The sequence below is a fragment of the Salvia splendens genome, chromosome 3 (assembly GCF_004379255.2).
Source record: "Salvia splendens isolate huo1 chromosome 3, SspV2, whole genome shotgun sequence".
NCBI lineage: Eukaryota > Viridiplantae > Streptophyta > Magnoliopsida > Lamiales > Lamiaceae > Salvia > Salvia splendens.
In genome coordinates, this window is record NC_056034.1 from 10151655 (window position 1) to 10174546 (window position 22892).

Sequence of the window (22892 nt, forward strand, 5' to 3'; positions counted from 1 at the left end):
ATGAAGTAAAGTGGCCTCAAGGTTATTAAGATTTCCAGAAGTTACAGTTGATCTACATCAAGTCTCTCCGTTTTCCAATCACCAGAAGGTTACCACACTAAAGAAGCTGAATTGAATTTATTAGAGTAAAGGCTGGAGAGTGGGTGCTCACACACCCGCATCTGCTCATCCCCACTTTGTTTGAGCAGAGACGGTTATCAAGCAGGCGAACATGTCTTACAATAGCTGCTAGGGTTAAGCCTCCAGTACCGGAGAAATCAAGACCGGGATTGTTTACTTAAAAATGACAAGATAATAAGGAAGAGGATACCGAGCAAGAGATAGATTATGATGTGCATTTTAGTTTGGCAACACACTACAAAGTACAATCTATAGCTTCATCAGCCCGAATCAGAGTGTATACAAATTACACCACCAAGACAGGAATCACTACATTCAAATTGGTACAATCCTACATCCAATACTCTATCTCACACTTGCTGCACCAACGAATGCAGCAAGATGCAAAGTAGTATGTTAACAAACTCATCGCGGAAACAGTAAAATTCAACACTCCCTAGTCCCTACCAATGCATATACTGTAGGAGTAATATAAACATGAAGGACAACACAATAACCAAACTTGTAGAATTTTAAATTCAATGTGTGAGGCTAAAGCTCTGGACACATTGCAAAAATTAACAAGAATTGACATTTTTCATCTATAAACAGTCAAATAATCAACCCCAAAACAATCATATCATATACAAATGTGAAAGAGTGGCAACTTACATAAAGCTAGGATGATCTTGATTCCACCGTCTGCAGTCGCCTCTCAATCAACCGCGCGTTGAACTCCCCATCACTAACCTTCAACATATCCGACAACGGCATAGAAAATCCATGCTCCATCAAAAGCCGGTGGCGCGGCTTAATCTTCCTCTCCAAGCTAAACGAAAAATACTGCGGAAAACGCTTAATTTCCACCAAATCCCCATTCATTTCCTTCAAGAAATACTCCACCTTGGCCACGTAATTACTCTCCACACTAAATGTCAACAACCCCGGCGACCTCAGCACCATATTCCTTACTTCATCATAAGCAAAACCTAGTCCCACCAAAAAATCAATCTTGGGCTTCAAAGTAAACTCGACGCTAGAAACCAGCAACATCGTGGTCTGAGCGGTCAATTTATTTGATCCCGAAAACCCAAATTCAGTCAGGAATTGAAACGCCGGCCTCAATTGAGTATCCGGATCGGAAACAAGGAGCCTAGGGCACCGAATTATCGCCTTCCTGATATCGGGAAATGGAATTCGGACAACGTTGATTAGAAAATCGAAAATGGGTATATACCCGCGTAAGGATCGGCGGTGAGAAGCTGCGGGTACATGTCCAGAATGCGGCCGGCAGAGGCGAGCTCGACGCCCATGGATGAGAGGCATTGGGTGACGGAGAGGAGAGTGGAAATAGGGGCAGAGCGGAGATTAGGATTTTTGTGGAAGGCTTTTGTGGGATTTACTCTCAGGAATTGGAGGTATCGTACCTTCTGTCGGAATCTCAAGCCGGGGTCGGCGGCGACGGTGACGGCGGTGGTGGGAAGCAGGGTTTTGAGGTTATTTTGGGTATTTTCAAATTTTGGAAGGATGGCCATTTGCATTATCATTTTCAGGGAAAATGCATTTTTTTCTTTATTTCAAACATTCAAATAAAAGGTAGCTTACGGATTGGGCTACAATGTGTTGGGCCGATAATATTACTAAACCAGTTGGAATAAATGGGCTTCAAAATCGATACTATGTTACATTAATTTTTAACGGACAAAAAAGAGGCTGATTATTGAAAATGCTAAATGGGTTTAATTAAGTGGGCTATGAAGGCCTTATTTCAACTATAGTTCGTGAATTTAAATGAGTATAATTCTCATTGGTTGTTTTAGAATTTGGAGTTGCTAAAGAAATAAATTATTCCAACATTTTTATTTTACTTAACTCTATATGCTGACCATTTTTTTATCATCGTTCTCATTCACTCCACTTTGATGTATGCTACCTCAAAAGTTGGTTGCATATTATTTAACGTTTTATGCGATTATAATTGCATATATAGTATTGTGAAATTAGTGGAGATCTATATCACTTTAAGTGCATTTTTTTCTTTTAGATATGTCATTCTGATGTAGAGTATATGATAATATGAATATCAATATCTCTAATTTATTCTCTTTTAGAATATGGAGAAAAGGAATATCATAATTAAGCACAGGTGTGAGAAGAATAGGAGAAAGTTTAGAATTTAGCGAGTGGCGGGGCTCGAGAGTCGATAGAGGAGGCATGGCTCAGAGTAGAAGACTACGCATTCATTTGACTTCACCTTTTTTATGGATTTCACTTTCCAAGGAGTTGAAGTCTTTTCACCCATTTCACTCAATGTCTTTTCTAAAGAAACAGTGACCGTCTTCCACAGAGATTACAAATAGAATAAAGGGTTGCACGGCTGGCCATAAATTAATTAAATAATAAAAAAAATAAATTTTTTTAAATTTTTAGTTTAATACTACTTGATTTTACTTTTATATCATCTTCATTGTATGTTGCTCAACATGTTAGTGTTGCTCTTTCGTAGTTTTTGCTCAACTTATTACTACTGTCATTTCTTGATTGTTGCTTAACGTATACAGTAATTCGTGATATTAATGTGTTTTACGTAATGAAATTCAAAGATAAGTATCAACTCACAAGTCCATTCACACACATATAAGTTTATATCGGTAATTCTAATTTTTTTATACATGTAAATGGACTAAATTAACTCTTTATGGCCGGCCACATTATGGCCATTTAGCATCACTCTAATAAATAACTATGCACTACTTTCATTTTATCCGATTTTTAAATCAACTACTCCCTCCTCACCAAACATCTCATTTTACTATTTTTATCCGTCTATCAATAAAACCTTATTTACTTTTTTATCATTTTTTTTAATAAATCTCTATATTCCACCAACTTTACCTTAATCACATTTCATTATAAAATTAATACCCTTTCTATCCCACAATAAGGATCACATTTTGTCATTTCGATTCGTCTCACAATAAGAGTCACATTTCACTTTTACCATAAATGGTAAGTAGGTTACACATTCTACTAACTCAATTCATTCACATTCTATTACAAAACTAATAGTATAAAAAGGTGGACTGCATATTCCATTAACTTTTCCAATCCACTATTCTTTGCATGTCTTAAAATCTATCCCCATATCAAATATGACTCCTATTGTGGGACAGAGAAGGTATATAAAAGTAGAACTCACATTTCATTAGTTTTATTCCCACCCACTTTCTATTATAAATATTCTCTAAAATTTGTGTCATGTCGAATGTGGACTTGTAATTGTGGACGGAGGAAGTATACAAAATCAAAAATTGCTAAAGTTAAATAATTTTGGACAAAACTCAAAAAAATATAAGAAGAAAGAAACTTTTCAAATAAAGATAAGAAATAGAACTCCACGCGTTTTCAAGTTTTCTTTTTTTGTATTTTAGCCAAATTATTTATGTGGTGGACATGAGATTAATATGTTAGCAACATGTAGGTGTCAGTCCAAATTAGCCCACACATACACGATCATATCTATAATCAATCTCCTTTTTTGTGTTTTTGCAGTACTAACTAAACAGTTAGTTGAAAAGTAATATTCTCTCCGTCCATGAAAAATGGGGCACATTTGCAATTTTTTATTGTCCACAACAAATATACATTCAAATAAGATGAACCACACATTCCACTAACACTACTTGTCTCTTACTTTTTTCCTCTTCTCTCTTACTTTAGCAATTCTACATTAATACTCGTGTCATTCACAAAGTGCCCTATTTTTCGTGGACAGATGGAATACATGTTAGGATTGGTATACTGAAAAGCATATTTTGAGCATGTTGCACGGATAGAATTGTTTGTATACAATATATTCTACAATCCACTTTTAACCCCAGTCAAAAAGAAGTAATTTTATCGCATTGGTGTTTGCTTATGCATTTATAAGAGGTTTCTTAAATATTTAAATGTATAAGAAGCAAACAAGTCTAATTCTTTTACATAGTAGACTGGTCGTGAACGACGTTCACAAAAGGTGACCCAGTCAGTCATTTGTAGAAGAGAAATAGAATTTCACAACATATATAGGCTTTGGCTACCTACTATGAAAGGTTGCAGTGTCAATCCTCATGTTTCCTTCCCTTAGGAAATAAACGACACTGGTGTGGTATAGCACTGAAGTATCTAACAGTTGAGATAAGTCTTTCTTGCTATTTACTGAAAAACGAGGTCTCGGTGATTGTTATTTCTTAATCATTTTTGACATAGCATTGAGCATACGATATTGATTATGCACTACTTTGATTTATTAAATGGTGCGGATTTTTCGCAATCCAAAAATCCTGATATATTGGGTAGTGGTGATCAATGTCTAGAGGTGCTAGTATTGTTATTGCAATGAATCGTGTGCTGGGTAAGTCCAGTTTGATAATATCCTCAAGAGGTGTTCGAAAAAGGTTTTATTATTCAGAAACCCGGCCGGTTGGAATTTATTCCAGAATAATAAATAAAGATTTTGAACTAGACAACTCTTGGAAAAAGATATTAATTAATTAAAGTCAAATAGTAGACTTAAATTAATTAATGGATATATTTATATCTTAAACACGAGAAATTATAAATTAAAGAGGTAAAGCCCGGATTACTCGTAATTTGGGATTGGACGGACAGTCAATATTATTATACTATAGTGGATGATAGTAATATTCTGTTTGGATTTGAATTAAATTGAGGCTCAATTTAATTAGTAAAAGTCCAATAAGTTTGGCCTAAGTCCAACCTCCATGGATCCCTAATTTGACCCATAATAACTCTATATAAAAGGATATTAGAAAGGAGATTAAGAGTAATTTAATCATTAATTTTCGTGCTCCCCTCTGTGAGTGGACGAAAAATCGGTTTTTGACAAAACTGATGTTGTCTTCTTTCTAATCAAGTCCTTTTCAATTCTGACAAGCTTCGCCCACCCAAAGGTCATTATCTGAGTTCGGGATATAGATTAGAAGGTTCGTGGTTGAGTACGAAGAACATCAAGTGGAGAAGGCACAAACAATCGTCGATTCTTTGGAGAATCAGATCAATAATTCTAAACCATAGGAATTCATGAATTAGGGCTTAATTTCGTTAAGCATGAATTTATGTGTGTTCTAGCATGCAATTGATTGTTTAACATGTGAATCAATTAATTTCATAATTGGTCAAATAGATCTTTAAATCTGATTTTTTTTAATTTGCATGTCAAATAGATCTTTAAATCTGATTTTTTTTAATTTGCATGACTTCCGCTGTGCAAGAGATACCAAACCCCAATAGTACATACAATCACCAAAGGAGTATACTTAATAGAGAACGCGAATGAAAAGTATACACAATTCATATCAACGAGGCAATATATGGTAGCGATGTCAAATTAAAATTTTTTAGTATATGATTTTTCTTATCGATGGTAATCGAGAGAGGCGATGTTGTGGCAACGCATAATGAAGAGAGGAAAATATTTGAGAGAATGAATCGGTAATTCTTATTGCTTGATTTGTATGTATTACAATCTCCCAATATATAGAACAATATAATTCCTAACTAAGGAAAAACAATTAATTACATATCAATCTATTTTAGGGTATTGATATCAAATCAATGATTCCCTAATCTCCTCTCCTTAATTCATGTAATTTGACACCCCCCTCAAGTTGAGTAACGGTATCTCCGATATTCAACTTGCTCAGTATTCCCTTGAAAATCTTTGGATGGACTGCTTTGGTTAGTATGTCAGCCAACTGTTCTTCAGATCTAACAAATGGGAACTCTATGATACCCATTTCGAGTTTTTCTTTGATGAAGTGGCGATCGACTTCCACGTGTTTGGTTCTGTCGTGTTGTACTGGATTCTCTGAAATGCTGATTGCTGCTTTGTTGTCACAGAATAGTCGACTTTTCCGTGTAGGTGGGAAGCCAATTTCTGTCAATAATCTCCTCAACCATATTATTTCCGTGAGTCCGCTCTTGATTCCTCGAAACTCGGCTTCAGCACTAGATAGAGCTACTACCTTTTGCTTCTTGCTCCTCCAAGTAACGAGGTTACCCCCAACGAATGTGAAATATCCCCCTGTCGACCTTCTATCGACTGGATTGCTTGCCCAGTCAGCATCAGTGTATCCATGGATCTCCAGATCTTCTCCTTTTTCTAGAAACACTCCATATCCCACAGTTCCTTTCAAATATCGAACGATCCTTAAGGCAGCTTCCATATGATCGACCTGTGGCTTGTGCATGAACTGACTAATCACGCCAACTGCATATGTGATATCCGGCCGAGTATGTGAAAGGTAGATAAGCCTCCCTACTAGTCGTTGATACCTTTCTCTGTCAGCTAGGTCAGCTCCTTCTTCTATTTTCAATCCATGGTTTGAAATCATGGGAGTTTCTGCGGGCTTACACTCCAATAAGCCTGTTTCTGCCAACAAGTCCAAGACATATTTTTTCTGCCTCAAGAAAATTCCGCGTCGGGACCTTAACACTTCAATTCCAAGGAAGTACTTCAGTGCTCCTAGGTCCTTCATCTCGAATTCTCTGAACAAGTTCTCTTTTAGACTCTGGATTTCTTCAACATCATCTCCAGTGATGATCATGTCATCAACGTAGATGATCAGACATGTCACCTTATCATCTCTCTTCTTTGTGAAGAGTGTGTGATCTGACAGACTCTGCTTAAATCCTAGTTTGAACATTGCTTGGCAGAATCTTCCAAACCAAATCCTTGGGGACTGTTTTAGCCCATACAACGTCTTCCTCAAACGGCATACTTGTCCGGTTCCAAATTCAGCTGAACATCCTGGAGGGACTTCCATATATACTTCTTTGTCTGCCTCGAGTTCTCCATGAAGGAAGGCATTTGTAACGTCGAACTGGTGTAGGGGCCAATCCTTGCATGCTGCTACAGACAGTAAAGTCCGAACGGTATCCAATTTTGCCACTGGTGAAAAAGTTTCTTCATAGTCTACCCCATATACTTGTGAATATCCTTTGGCCACAAGTCTCGCCTTGTACCTCTCGATTGAACCATCAGCTCTTCTTTTGATCGTAAATACCCATCGACATCCTACTGTCTTTTTTCCTTGAGGCAATGTACACTTCTCCCATGTTCCATTTTTTTTGAGAGCATCTATCTCCTTCTTCATGGCTTCCCTCCAATGTTTATGTTTCACAGCTTCCTCGAACTTCTGTGGGATTTCTTCTTCCTCATACAGTGCTGCTTCGAATGCCCTGGCCATTTCGGAGAGTTGTCCCTGTGCAACATTGGTTATTGCATATTTGGCCTTTCTTCCCTTCCAATCCGGTGAATACCGTCGGGGAGGAATTCCCCTAGTGCTTCGCATGGGCAAGTCATATGACTCTCTATCTCTCCCGCTAGTTTCACCGTCGTCTCCATTGTTCCTGGTTTCATTAGTATTCTCAGGAAGTACAATATCCATATCGGAACTGTTTACCTCAGGAATCGAAGACGGGGTTGACGGTTGATTAGTGTCACCTAACTCCACGTTCTGACTAGTGGGGTTTGACGGCCCGGCGGTGCTGCTAACGTCCTCTGTTGGACCAGCGTCTATGACAGGGATTGGCTCTGGCTCTGGCTGCTCTCCCCCTATCCGGTTTCTCCCTTGAGTGGGTAAAGGTAGCCAATTTAGTAGTTCACTATCGGGACTATTGTCTGGTTGGTTCTCCCCCTGAGCACTAGATTGGCTATAAAAGTACTCCCCCTCAACAAAGTCGCAGTTCATGGTGGTATGCATACGGAGAGTGGCTGGATCATAACATCTGTAACCTTTTTGGTTTTTTCTATAGCCAAGAAAGACACATTTGAGGGCACATGGTGAAAATTTGGTACGTTCCTGTTTGGGGATGTGGACAAAGACCGAACAGCCAAACACCTTGGGTTCAAGAGACAAAGATGATGGCAGTTCAAAATGTTTGGAGAAAACGTCAAAAGGAGTTTTAAACTCAAGAATTCCAGTGGGTAATCGGTTTATCAAGTATACTGCAGTAGCTATAGCTTCAGGCCAAAAAGTTTTTGGTACGTTGGATTCAATTAGAAGGGCTCGGGTTATTTCTAGGATATACCTGTTTTTCCTTTCTGCTACCCCATTTTGCTCCGGAGTGTAGACACAAGAGGTTTGGTGAACTAAGCCTTTATCCCGAAAGAAATCTTGCATTTTTGTATTGACAAATTCCCCCCCCCCCCATTATCTGACCTCAGAATTTGGATGGAGTGATTATACTGAGTTTGGATTAGGCTATAAAATTCAGTGAATTTTTCAAAAACATCAGACTTATTTTTCAAAAAATAAACCCAAGTCATACGAGAATAATCATCAATGAATAGGAGAAAATAGCGAAAACCCTGACCCCCAGTAACCGGGGCAGGACCCCAAACATCAGAATGGATCAAAGCAAAAGGAGATTTCATACGAGTATTGTTCAACTTAAAAGAGTGTCTGTGGCTTTTGGCCAGTAAACAAGTCTCACAATGAAAAGATTGCATAGATATAGCTAATTTAGGATAAAGAAGACGAAAATATCCTATGGATGGATGTCCTAACCGACGATGCCAAAGCCAAGCCTGTCTGTCTGCCAGTCCGTGAGAAAGCATCGCAACACTCTGTTGGGCTATCTCGTCCACATAATACAGTCCGCTTCGCTCAGTGCCACGCCCAACTATCGTCCCCGTCTTGATATCCTGTAACATGCAAAAGTGTGGTTGCATTAGTAGTTTACAGTTAAGCTCTTTGGTTACATGACTAATGGACAAAAGCTTATGGGATAATGAAGGAACAAAAAGACAGTTAGATAGGCGCAGAGTTGGCGAAATATTGATTGTGCCTGCCCCCTGAACTGGAGCGAGGTCCCCACCGGCGGTTTGGACAAAGGTTTTATTTGATTTGGATATGGTTATGAAATCAGAGGCGTCGAACGACATTGTGTCTGTAGCCCCACAGTCAAAAATCCAATGTGGATCTTTTGGTCCGGATGTGGAAGTTGATGAACAGGCTAAGGCGTCAAATGAATTTTGAGTCGGGATCTGAGTTTGGAAAGATATAGGATAATGGGGTGCAATTTGCAAGGTCTTAGCAGTTTGGGGACTGTTTTGGTTATTTTTGGGAAGTTTGGGCCCAATTTCGGATTTGTAGGTAGGGTAGGGGTCGGTTTGAAATTTTCTGGAGTCTGGGGGTGTTTTATCGGAGGCTTTTTGGGGCTGTGGTGCTTTAGGTGATTTGGGGTGTTTTTTGGGGTTGGTTTGAAATTTCCAAAGAATAGAAGGATTGATAACAGGTAAACCCTCATTTGGTGAGGATTCATCCGCCGCCTCCACTATCCTACAATCCCTCGCCGCCATGGGAACCGTCGCCATCGGTAAATCGTCGCCGGTGGTGTTCGATTCCGTTGTCTCACCTTCGGACCATGTCCTAGCCATCGAAACCGAGGCTATAGCCTTGTCCTCCGATCTATTCTCGTCGCTCGCGGTCGGTAGGCCTCTGCTGCCCGCCGGACTTTCGGTGTAGGTAGCTTGGTTGCCGACTGTGGTCGCCGCCGCTGCTCGTCCACCGCCACTGCTGTTCTGATTGGCATTCCGGGCCTGTCGGGCCTTCTTCATATCCTCGTACCACTCCGGAAAACCGTGAATATGGAAGCATGTATCTTTCGTATGCTTTTTGCCTCCACAATGGGTACACACTAGCTTGCTTTTATCTTCATCCCTTCGATAATTTGAGTTTCGGGACGGTGGTGGTGGCGGTGGAGGGTTCTGTGCTCGATTTCGGTCGAAAGCCCCTAATCCAACTCCAATATCGGTGGGGGCTGTTGGCTCTGGATTCATCAATTTCTCGTTCACGGATTCTCGTCTGACCAGGCTGTACGCCTTCCTTGCTGTTGGAATTGGCTCCATGTTCAAGATTTCCCTCTTGACCTTGTCGTATTTCTCATCGAGAGCCCATATAAATTGATACAATCGGTGCCTCTGGGTATTCTGATTGTATCTCTCGATGCTCCTCGGTGAATCCATTGGATTTGGATCTCGGCTATCTATGGAAATCCACAGATCTTGAAATTTATTCCATAGAGCTTCTAATGTCATATTACCTTGTTTCATTCCATATGCTTGTCTGTGCAGATCTGAGATTTGGAATGAGTCCGCTCCACTTCCATACGTGATTGCTAGGCCTTCCCATAGGTCTCTGGCAGTCTCGTACTGTGAAACCTCGTTCACCAGGCTTGCCTGGATGTTGTTGATGATCCAGTTGAAGCAGCAGTTGTCTCGTTGCTCCCACTTCGGGTAGTTTGGATCGGTGGGTGCTGGGGGGTCTGAAACTCCAGTAATGTGAGACTTCAGACCCTTCCCAGTGATTGCCCGTGTCATTAGCTTCGCCCACAGGGAGTAATTATCTCCGTCGAGCTTGGTTGATACATGTACGTCGCCCAGTGATTCTGGCTGGGTTGACGGTGGTTGATTTGGTGGTTGATTTGGTGGTTTTTGAGACATACTCAGTCTCATGAATTCGGCGAATTGCGCCGCAAATTCGGGTGTGAAGTTCACACGGCTATTGGTCTCGGAATCGGATTCTGACATCCTCTTCTCCTTGTTGTTTTGCAGGATCTAAAAGGTCGGGAAAGGTCGAGACTATGATGATAATTTTCTGAGTCTCAAACCAGACAAAACCTGCTTTGATACCATCTTATCGATGGTAATCGAGAGAGGCGATGTTGTGGCAACGCATAATGAAGAGAGGAAAATATTTGAGAGAATGAATCGGTAATTCTTATTGCTTGATTTGTATGTATTACAATCTCCCAATATATAGAACAATATAATTCCTAACTAAGGAAAAACAATTAATTACATATCAATCTATTTTAGGGTATTGATATCAAATCAATGATTCCCTAATCTCCTCTCCTTAATTCATGTAATTTGACAATTTTCACATACATTATGCAAAAAGTGAAACAATTATTAAAGTAAATAAGGCCAAAGAGTGATCATATCGATACATCGTTATCTATATGTAATGAGAACACGTTGTGGCTGGTCATGGTCTCGAATTTCGACCCATATGGCTATACCAATTAATACCCAATTTTATTCAAATTTCGATAGTCACAACACGAATTTGATTGAAGTCACAACACGAATTTGATTGAACCCACCATCAACATCAACTCATATGATAAATATTTCTGTTAAAGAGTTCTGGTTTGGGGTGTGTGTTTGACAATTATACGTACAAATGTAAAATAGTTCTTGGTTCATGAAATTCTTATCTTAATTGGAATTGCAATGAATTGATGTTTCTTTTGAATATAATTGACCACGAATTTTATGAAATTCGATAGTGTATATTTATACTAAGTATTACCGATGGATGTAAGCTTAGATTAATATAGCAAGATGAATCCGAGTACAAATCGTACTTAGTTTGGTTGAAGATGATCTAATTTCACTCCAACAAAAAAATATTTAAGGACATTTTTAATGCTATTTGGAACACTAATTTGTGTGTCCAATTATATTACCAACGCTTTATGAAGTGTTCTTATTGTTAGTATCCCAACTAAAATCAGGGGATACAAATAGAAACGTCTTAAATGAGCAAAAGAATAAGATAATTTGCCGCAATTTAGAGACACTTTCTATCGCATCCTAAATTATACTCCCTCCATGCCGGCTAAGATGACACATTTTCTTGGCCGGCACAAGATTTTAAGAGTTATTGGTTAATATGTTTAATTGGAGAGAGAAAATGTAGGTGTAGGTATTAAAAGAGAGAGACAAAGAGAGATAAATATTTTAATAGGAGTGAGAAAAAGTGGTTGAATGTATTAATTGGAAAGAGAAAGTTTTCAAAAAATGAAATTGTCATCTTATTTGGGATAAACTTAAAAGAAAAACGTGCTATATTAATTGAGACGGAGAGAGTATTTTAAAAAAGAGTGAACTGAACAAAAAGTCCCTAACTTTTCGCCTTGTAACAGCAGAGACCCCTAACATTTAAAAATCCCACCACATGGGTCTAACAAAATATACAATCACAAACCTTGCATATTTTGCCATTTTTCGGACGAAAATGCCCAAATGGGCTGAAGGGCATTTTAGTCCATTTGGCTGCATTTCTCCTGACCCTATCTGCACATCTAGCCTGATGTGTAAGAGATGTCTCTTCAAATTGTTAATCATACGTATGCTAACAAATTTTTGAGAAATTTTCAATATTATAGAATATTTTAGAATTATGAGTATGCTTTACTAAATACGTATGTCTCTTCAAATTGTTAATCATACGCCGACCATACTTCTCCAGGCTCCCTCACTGACTCTTGCTCCAGCCGACCAGCCCCCTTGTTTCAGAGCCGCCGCATGAAACACTTTGTCACTGAACCGCCTGAACAAATCCTCACAAAAGAATAAGGCTGCGCGTATTGAAATATTTTGCTCCAGCCGACCAGCCCTCTGTTTCTCAAATAATCTCTGAAGGATTCTTCCATTTGCTGATGCCAAGCATTCAAGAATGAGGGCAATTTTCATTAATCCAGGTACATTGGAAAGAGGGATTGAGAATGTGTGTCATATATTGGAAAGTGGTCCGTGGGGACCTTCATTGGAGAATGCTCTCTCTCTCTCATGTTGTTTAAAAATATTTTTTAAAAATGAAGCAGTAATTAAGTTTGAATAAACTTGATTAAATTTATTTTAGATTAAATTTTTGAAAATAAAATAAAATAATAATTATTCCACAAAACATAACGTAGCTAAAAATAGTTTAAAAATTAGAAAAAAAAACTCAAAATAAAATTAAATCTATGAAATACTACTATTAATTATTAATTTTTTTAATATTCTTATTTATTTATAAGATATATTTTAAAATCAAATAAAAGATCCATATTTATAAGAATTCAATACATAAAATAAAAAGGAAATAGGTACATGAAGTAGACTGCATGGCAGGGGACGGCGTCAACATGGCAGGGGCGGCGTCAGCATGGTGTCTGTGTTTGACGAGAATGCCCTTTTAGGGGCGGAGGGTATTATGGTCCGAAAAAATCTCATTTGTGATTGTATATTTTGTTAGATCCCTGTGGTGGGATTTTTAAATGTTAGAGGTCTCTGCTGTTACAAGGTAAAAAGTTAGAGCCCTTTTATGCAGTTTACTCTTTAAAAAATCTCAAACACTAATAATCGCATCTTAATTTTTCTGTCGTGAAAGGATAATTTTTTTTAATGTTTATTTAATACTTATACTATAATGTTTTTAAAATTCAACATTTGTTCAACCTTAAACAATGTTCAAAAAACTTATTTTCAATTTTCTAGAACAAAATAGATACTGGTCTACAATGCAATAATATACTCCTGTAGTCTGTAGTGTTTGGGAAATACAAGGAAAATAGTAGTCCCTCCGTCCCACGGTAGCGGAATCGTATTTCTTTTTTTATTGTCTCATTGTTGCTGAGTCATTTCCATTTAGCAAAAAGTACTTTACTCTATCTTTTACCTTTCTAATTTATTCTTCTTTTACTTAACTCATTTAAAATAATTTTTCTTAAATCTCGTGCTGAAAAGAAATGTCTCTACTAAATAGGGACGGAGGGAATAGTATATTATTTCTATTTAACAGAATATTCTGTTTGACTAGTGTGATCGTTTTGTTCAAACAATGGTAGTATTTGACTATTTGTATATCCAAGACCAGGTACTCCATTTCACTAGCTTTAATTAATTAATCATTAGTTTTGGTGAACTTGTTAGATCTAGTTTTTTGTGGAATATTTTAATTCGAGTAATAAAATCTCTAAATATGAAAGATTGTTAAGTCTAAAAGGCAAAGTTGCTGAATAAAATTTCAGGAGAAAATGTTCAGACGTAACAAGCTGGGTTATAGGTGTAGTATTACTTCATTTTGTCCCTGAGTATAAATTAATTTCTAATGAAATACTCGAATTTGCTATGAAATGTATTTCTCGTGAAAAATCATCAAATAAAAAATACATATTGTCTTTCTTTTGGACATTAGATTTAAGAAAATGGTGTTAGAAGATTTAAGTGGAGATAAAATAAAGTAAAATAGAGAATAAGGTAGAGAAATAAAGAAAGAATAAAGAAGAGGAAAGAAAAAAAAAGTAAAAGTAATGTGTTATTAACTTATTTGCCAAAATGGAAATGAGTGTGGAATGAAATATGAATTGTTTATGGTGGGATGGAGGAGCAATATATTTCGTGAGCAATGGATTTGAAACTTAGATCGCAAATCAATCTACAAAAGATGAATGAACCAACCGATTATCTTTACGAGTAGTACTACAAATTTTGGAGAAATATTCAACATTGGTGAAACCAAATTCCATAGTCTTTATGTTGGAGTCTTGTATAAATTTGCATAACCCTATTATTCATTGATGCAAATCTTCCCATAAATTGTAGTGCTTGATGGTCTTTTCTTTTCTGTAATTACATTAATTTGAATTGATAACCTGTTTTTTGGGCTAAACAGGCAAAGTTGGGCCTATAATGTTAATGTAGTTTTAGGTCCAAGCCTAAAACTACATATTGATCTTCAAAACAAGCCATTTCATTAAAATTTAATTACATATTGATCTTCAAAACAGGACAAAAATCGTAATATAAGCCTTGAATCGGAAGCGGGTGGTAATATTAATATATCCACCTCAGCCATCTTCTGCCTCTCAAGCGACAGTAAAATAGTTCCCATCAAGTAAGCAAAATTTAAAAAAATAAAAATAAAAATAAAATCCCCAAAACAATAGCCTCAAGTCAAGAGCAAGAAAGAGAATCCCACCCCCACAAATACGTGATTCTCATTTCAACCCCAATAAGACAAGGACCATTTAAAATTAGCCCCTTCTATTTCTTTTTCTACTCACGCTACTACCTTATCTTATAATAAAATTCATATAATCCTTAGATAATTTCAACGGAACTGAGCCCCGGAGTAGGTCTGGCCGAAGGACCACCCGGCAGGAGCCGCGTTGTTAGAGACGAGGGTGCGGCCGTCGCTGGTGCTGACCTTGAAGGAGAGGCTCTGGCCGTTGAGGTTGCTGTTGCTCTGCCAGTTCTGGCCCCAGTTCCTCGACATCGCCTGCCACCCGGTCCTCGACCCCTTGATCGACACCGAGTGCACGTCCCCGGCGCCACCGACGTTGGTGATGAGTACTAGGTTGAAGAAGGAGTGCCCATTGATGGTGAACCTAATTCCACCCCTTCTACGGCATGCTACCCTGCAACATTTAACATCATGTAAAAAATTCTAAATAAAACTATTGTTTCAATTTCAATTTCAATTTCAATTTCAATTTCAAATAAAATAATTATTGTACTTTGTCACATGGGCAGTTGGGTAAATTTAGTATTTCCATCCATCTGAGGGGCCTACATGTAAAAACTTAATTGGTTCCTAACAAACTCCACAATTTCTGTTAAAATTATTGGAAACTCGAGTAATATTCCCTGTTTCACATCAAGCCATTAACGTGAGTCATGAAACACACCAAAAAAAGCAAGACGCAATTAAAGGAGAAATTAATTGTAAAATTAAAATAAAAAGGAAAAAATGTTACCGGCGGTAAGCGACGGGGACAATGCCGGCGCGGTACTGAGCAATGTGTTGGAAGACGGGCTGAGAGAGGTCGAAGTGGTGGAGGGGAGGGTTGCACCAGCCGCCGGCATTGTTGGGTAGGGCGTTGTTAGGGGGGCAGAAATTGGTCGCCGTGACCAGAATCGAACCTGGCAAGCACGACCGCCTGTCGCCGGCGCACCGGATCTCGTAGCAGGAACCGCAGCTCAGGCCGTTGTTGAAGAGAGCAGTACTCAGCGCTGCAGTGTTTGTACCGTAGCCCTGGCTGTACAGATTCCCGTACCCACACGCGCCGCCTGTTTCCACAAATTCGAGCTCAGCCAAACACCAACTCACAGAAATTAAATGAAATTATTTATTTATTTTATGAAAAACATACCCATTGTTCCAGAAGCGTCGCTTCCTCCGTAGAAGGTTGCATGGGCGTTAGCCCAGCCACCGCCGTAAGCATTGGCAGCCGACGCCATTGCCAGAAATCCGGCAATGAAGAACCCGAGCAGAGCCATTGATTGATTTTTTCGAGAGAAAGAGAGAGAGGTGGAAGTTGAAGTTGAAATTGAGTTGAGGAAAATGTGAAGGGAGAGTGGCGATATAAATAGGGGTTAAGTGCTTCTAAACTGGAACTTAAAGGCCATTGCTGTGGGGACCATATACTGTTGGGGCGGAGAGCAACACCGCTGTCCGTCCGTCCGTGCCAGCGGCACGACACCGCTGTTCGCCACTGCGCTCTTAGCACGGCGCTGCTCTTAGCTAAGAGCACGTCCGTGCCAGCGAGCAAGGCAACGTGACGCGTTTCTATTGACGGTTGACATTTTTTTTTAAAATTAAAAATAATACCAAAAATTAAAAATATATATATATTTTTGGATTCCTAAAAATATACAGATTTTATTACCATTTTTTTGAATTTTTTTTAAAAAAATTTAATCCTAAAATCATTTATAAATACACACATTCATCACCCATTTGAGCGAAATTAGGCCACGAGTAGTAGGTTTTTATAATTTTATGAATTTAATTATGTAATTTTTAATTTTTAGATTTTAAATTATGTAATTTTTAATTTTTAAGACTTTAATAAAGAAAATTTTAATTTTTAGGATTTTAATTATGTAATTTTTAATTTTTTTGTAATTTGTAATATTATTCCGGTTATTTTTAATGCGTTTTAATATTATGAAAATGTTTTTATTAAATTGAATAATAGAATAGTGGGACCCTTGAATATGTTCTTGCGGAAGAGAACGGATGTGGATGTTGTGCTCTTGCCTAAGAGCAGTGAGTAAAAGTGGGTCCGGGCCCACATCCGTACTCGTTGGCAAGAGCACGTATGTGGATGCTCTAAACCACCGAACTTATAGGCAAAATGGTCTATTCACTCCCACTCCCACTCCCACTCCCACTGGAAATTTATTTTCTGCCCCTTTAATCACCCATATATCATATACACCAAATTTAATTTTTTTCCCTAAATTCTGTGTAAAGTAAGATGAAAATACATAAGTTCAGCGAAAGATAAATCCCGCCATTTGGTGAGAAGGAATACACCATTAGTCCATTTCCTTCTCTTGCTCCATATAAGATAAAATTTGTTCATAAATCATAAGCATATAACCAACGGCAGATCCAGAATCCGAGCATTGATGGGACATAATTAAATATTTAAAAATTAAATATAATAATATATTAATATTCAAAAGTATCGATTGCGCCAGACAATTATAACCGAAAAAAATTATACTATATTTATATAAATGAAAAAAATACCACTATCATAATAGGTGAGAAATAGGAGAAGAATTACGAAATTCCAAGTGGGAATCCACCGATTTCCTTTTCTCTTGATTTAATTTCGTTTACCAGGGTTAAAATCTATCAATTCGTAGCATGTGCATAGCAAAAAGACAGTATGCCTCAAGGTGCATTTTCTATCTTGTCTTTTCTCTCCTTTGGTTTGATAAATTTCTTTTTTGTTTTGAAAAAATTGATTTCTGGACTTTCCTAAAATGTGAATTCAATTTATTATTTATAAATTAATTACTTGGAAATACTAAAAATTGGTATAGGTTTAATTTACTTTTGGTTTTCGTAGCGGTGCAGAATTTTCTTCTCTTCATATGTATACTTATCTAGTTATCTTCCCTTGTCCCCCTTATTTAATATAGTAATTTGACAGAAATATTTTTCAGCCTCTTTTTTAGACTAGAAATTTGCATTGCGTTTGCACATAGATTTGGCTTACAGTCAAATATTTTTAGTCAGATGCTTCTAATTTGATATCTTATGCCGCTTTGTACTTACAAAATAAGAAAAATAGTGGCAGTGTGAAATGTTGTCACCTAGATTGTTTCTTTCAAAATTTTGGAAATTTGATACTCCTTGTCCCTTTGAAATTTCGAAAGTTGGTTAACTGCTTGCCATGATTAGTGGCATGATAAAGGGATATTAATTTTTTCTTTGTGTGATAGTATAAGTTAATGTATATTGTTTTACTACTAACTAGTAGGGTAAGCATAGAAACTAGAAAGGTTAATAGACTATTTTACGTTAGAGAAAAGATAAATGTACATAAATTGTATATGTACGATTATCACTGCCCTTTACGTTATAAAATCTAATCGTACACTTTTTTTAAATTGATAACGGTTATGTTGGGGTTTGGAGCCCCTTGCACAGCGGAAGTCATGTATTCACAAATAAATCATACATACAGATCTATTTGACCGATTATGGGATTAATTAACTACATGTTAAACACATAATTGCATCCAAGAACGCACATAATTCATGTAAAAGGAATTAAAACCTAAAACATGAATTCCTACGGTTTAGAATTACCGATCTGATTCTCCAAAGAATCGTCGATTGCTTGCGCCTTCTCCACGTGATGTTCTTCGTACTCAACCACAAACCTTCTAATCTGTATCCCGAACTCAGATAATGACCTTTGGGTGGGCAAAGCTTGTCAAAATCGAAAAGGGCTTGATTAGAAAGAAGACATAATATCAATTTTATCAAAAACCGATTTTTCGTCCACTCCCAGAGGGGAGCACGAAAATTAATGATTAAATTCATTAATTTTGTCTTCTATTTAGTCTTCTTTATATAGAGTTATGATGGGTCAGATTAGGGATCCATGGAGGTTGGACTTGGGCCAAACTTATTGGACTTTTACTAATTAAATTGAGCCCCAATTTAATACAAGTCCAATAGAATATTATTATCATCCACTATAGTATAATAATATTGACTGCCCGTCCAATCCCAAATTACGAGTAATCCGGGCTTTACCTCTTTAATTTATTATTTCCCGTGTTTAAGATATAAATATCCATTAATTAATTTAAGTCTGCTATTTGACTTTAATTAATTAATATCTTTTTCCAAGAGTTGTCTAGTTCAAAATCTTTATTTATTATTCTGGAATAAATTCCAACCGGCCGGGTTTCTGAATAATAAAACCTTTTTCGAACACCTCTTGAGGATATTATCAAACTGGACTCACCCAGCACACGATTCACTGCAATAACAATACTAGCACCTCTAGACATTGATCACCACTACCCAAGATATCAGGATTCTTGGATAGCGAAAAATCCGCACCATTTGATAAATCAAAGTAGTGCATAATCAATATCGTATGCTCAATGTTATGTCAACAATGGTTAAGAAATAACAATCACCGAGACCTCGTCTTTTAGTAAATAGCAAGAAAAACTTATCTCAACTGTTAGATCCTTCAGTGCTATACCACACCAGTGTCGTTTATTTCCAAAGGTAAGGAAACATGCGGACTGACACTGCAACCTTTCACGATAGGTAGCCAAAGCCTATCTAGGTTGTGAAATTATTTTTCTCTTCTACAAAGAACCGACTGCGTCACCTTCTGTGAACGTCGTTCACGACCAGTCTACTATGTAGAAGAATTAGACTTATTTGCTTCATATACATTTAAATGTTTGAGATACATCTTATAAATGCACAAGCAAACATCAATGCGACAAAATTACTTCTTATCGCCTTGGGATAAAAGTGGATTGTAGAGTTTATTGTATACAAGCAATTCTATCCGTGCAACATGCTCGAAATATGCTTTTCAATATACCAATTCTAACAGGTTAACCATAACAAAAACTTTGCAATATACTGTATTATATTTTAATTTATCATTGCTAACATTAAAATGATGAAAAATCGTAGTATAATTGGTAAGTGTATGTGATACGATTCCTACAAATCGAAGCCCGTATAGGGTGGCTGAGCAGGCAGCTGATCAACAGCCAGTTGCTTGTACGCTTTTAGTTGGTAGTAAGTAAGCATGCACACGGGTCGAAACCGCCGGTTCTGGTTCATGAACCGGAGGTTCACGGTTCATCATTACCATGAACCGGAACCGGCCCGCCAAGGGTCCCGGCGGTTCCGGTTCCGATTCAAAAAACTGCTGGTTCACAAGGCAGTTCAAAACCGCCGGTTTTTTGCCTGAACCGCCGGTTCCGGGCCGGTTCGGCAGTTAGTAATTTTTTTTTTGAATTTTTATTTGTTTATCTATGAAATGTACGTATAAAATTTAAAAAAACACAATGAAAGTTGCAATTTTATTGAGATTACAAGTTACAATAAACTTGAAGTCTTAAACAAAAATATAAATATAACGAAACTACTAGTCCACAATTACAACGAAGCTAATTACAAATTACAAAAAAGACTTGAAGTTCTGAACATTAAATAGTATATATACTCTTAGTCGGCGAAGGAGATCTTTCTACATAACTAAATTGAGGACATCTTTAGCAATTCAACCTTAAATGTTGAATTTAGTATAACAATCAATAATTATAGTAGAATTGTCAAAAGTTTCCCAAATTTAGCCTTATAGAGAAATCTACTTCATCGACTAGAGTATATACAAATACAATTATTTAATTGTATTTGCATATTTTTAAACTAGAAACAAATGGAAAAAAAAGAAATAAAAGAAAAAGGTCTTGAACCTACGTATCCCCAATGCTTATTTGTATTAAGGAATCAAAGCCCACGTAGTTCTCTTACCTTACTTACCTATTTGGCTTGGCCGGCGGTAGACGGTTGGCCTATTATTCATCCCCGGTGAATTCTTCTAGTGATCCCTCCTGACGATCATCCCAATAATTTTCTTGTTCTCTGACGTCAACTTTGCCCCAATCATCAAGTAACATCACGACTTCCATATTTTTCGCAGAGAGCTTACTTCTTGATTCATCCAACACACGTGAGACAACACTAAAAGTGGACTCGACGGGGACAGTGGAAGCCGGGACAGAAAAAATCTCCTTGGCCATTGACGCAAGTATAGGAAAAGCTTTCTCGTGTGTTCTCCACCAATCGAGGACGTCGATTTGGGCGGGGGGAGTAGGACCTTCATCACCAAAGGCAAAGAGTGAACCGAAATATAAATCTAACTCACTTACCATACCTGAGGTCGACCTTCCGCCATTGCTGTAGCTGTATAGGTCGGCTAATTGGGATTGCGCGTCGGGGTCATCATAATCGGCTTGAAATGCGAAGCCAAAGTTATGTTGTTGAGGAGGGGTAGGTCTTCTGACTTGGTGGGTACTGTTATACATGGTTTCATATTCGGCGTAGAGAGCACGCAAGTTAAACTCGAAGGTTTGTTGGATAATTGACCGGTTCGGGAGGTTTATTTGAAATGTTTCTGAGAGGTTTACTCCGAATTCGTCACTGGTATCCGATTGCAATGCTTTAAGTGGACCAAGATCAATAAAACTCAAATTGTTATAATAAAAATATAAAATTTTGGAGGTACCGGCTAATTTCCATTTTAGATCCAAGACCTTTGCAATAAAAAACACCGTTGGAATCTCACTGAAATACTTAAGTCATTTATCAATCATATAATATAAAACACACATCAATTCAGGTGAAAAGTAAGCATTTTTCATCGCAGTTTTAAAACCAAGTGATATATACATGCAATGTTCTAAAACACTAACAATAGTGCAATAATAAACACCTGATAATTCAACATTTGCATTTTTGAAATATTTGAACAATTTAAATAAAGCCACGCTATGATCCCAACAACTATGCGAAATATATAAATAAAAAACGGGATAGGTTCTAAAAAAATCACACAAAGAATCTTTATGCGTCAAAGTAGAATTCAGACAATCATATGTCAAATTCCATCTATGAGACACATACATGGTAAAATTCGTATATCTTACATTCTTTTGATGACAACACTTTTTCCAAGCTTTGCCAATAGGTGGCTTTTGATGGATTAATCTAACTGCAGTTCTAATAGGACTAACATGCTTTTGCCATAATTCAAGCGCATGTTGTATACATAAATTCAAAATATGACATATGCATCTTTGATGAAAATACTTACCTCCAATAACCGGAGCACAAGCCACAATCAATTCATTAATACTTGCAGTGTTAGCAGTTGAATTATCAAAACCAACAGAAGATATATTATTGCATAATTGAAATTCATTTAAAACTTGAATAATTAAAGAAGCAATTTCGGGTGCAGTGTGTGGTGTCTTAAATTCTCTAAAACCAATTAAACGTTTGTTCAAAGTCCAACTATTATCCACAAAGTGAACCTTAATGCCCATGTATGAATGCCGGTTAAAACAATCAGTCCATACATCTGAGCAAATGTTCACTTTGTGTCCCAAGTTTAGTAAATAACGTGATAATTCAACTTTTTTCTCCAAACATTATCTAACGGTAGATCGTTGAACGGTCATTCGACATACTCTTTTGATAGTTACGTTTAAACCACTTTGCATAGTAACCTCAAATTTTTTGTCATTATAAACATTAAAAGGAAAATGCTTCATTGCAGTCCATCTAGTCATAACGTCAGCAAAAATTTTTTGATCATATTTAAAAAGAGGCGTACCTGACGAATCCGAGCCACCGGGTTGGAAGTTTAGTTGGGTTTGGGTAGAGGTAGTGTCACATTCTACCGGATGCTTTGTCACCAAATGACGACGGAGGGTGCCATATCCCCCACCACTCGTAAATTTGTAGGCTTTATCACAATAGTTACAATATGCATGAAACGTCGATGTCTCTTCTTGAGAGTGTGGATCATGAGGACTTGGAATCACCACCGGGACCTTCTTGTAGTGTTTAACAAAAATATCATATTTCAAAGCT

At 37.4% G+C, this 22892-nt stretch overlaps 1 protein-coding gene and 1 pseudogene across 1 annotated transcript; both read right to left on the reverse strand.

Moving 5' to 3' along the window:
- Positions 1-613: 613 nt before the first annotated feature.
- Positions 614-1668, reverse strand: LOC121793669 (annotated as a pseudogene).
- Positions 1669-14674: 13006 nt separating this feature from the next.
- LOC121794837 (expansin-A1-like) lies at positions 14675-16290 on the reverse strand. The gene is made up of 3 exons (XM_042193190.1): positions 16099-16290; positions 15703-16015; positions 14675-15363 (listed from the first exon to the last, which is right to left on the reverse strand). Exons 1-3 carry the CDS (start codon positions 16223-16225, stop codon positions 15057-15059), a joined length of 747 nt encoding a protein of 248 aa, XP_042049124.1. The 5' UTR covers positions 16226-16290; the 3' UTR covers positions 14675-15056.
- Between the last annotated feature and the right edge of the window lie 6602 nt (positions 16291-22892).

What these genes read in the sequence shown, in the direction of transcription:
- LOC121794837 (XM_042193190.1), bottom strand. Translation starts at nt 16,225, where the DNA reads ATGGCTCTGCTCGGGTTCTTCATTGCCGGATTTCTGGCAATGGCGTCG. An exon ending in CGACGCTTCTGGAACAATGG is followed by an intron (nt 16,016 to 16,098) that starts GTATGTTTTTCA and finishes TTGTGGAAACAG; the next exon opens with GCGGCGCGTGTGGGTACGGG. An exon ending in GTCCCCGTCGCTTACCGCCG is followed by an intron (nt 15,364 to 15,702) that starts GTAACATTTTTT and finishes TAAATGTTGCAG; the next exon opens with GGTAGCATGCCGTAGAAGGG.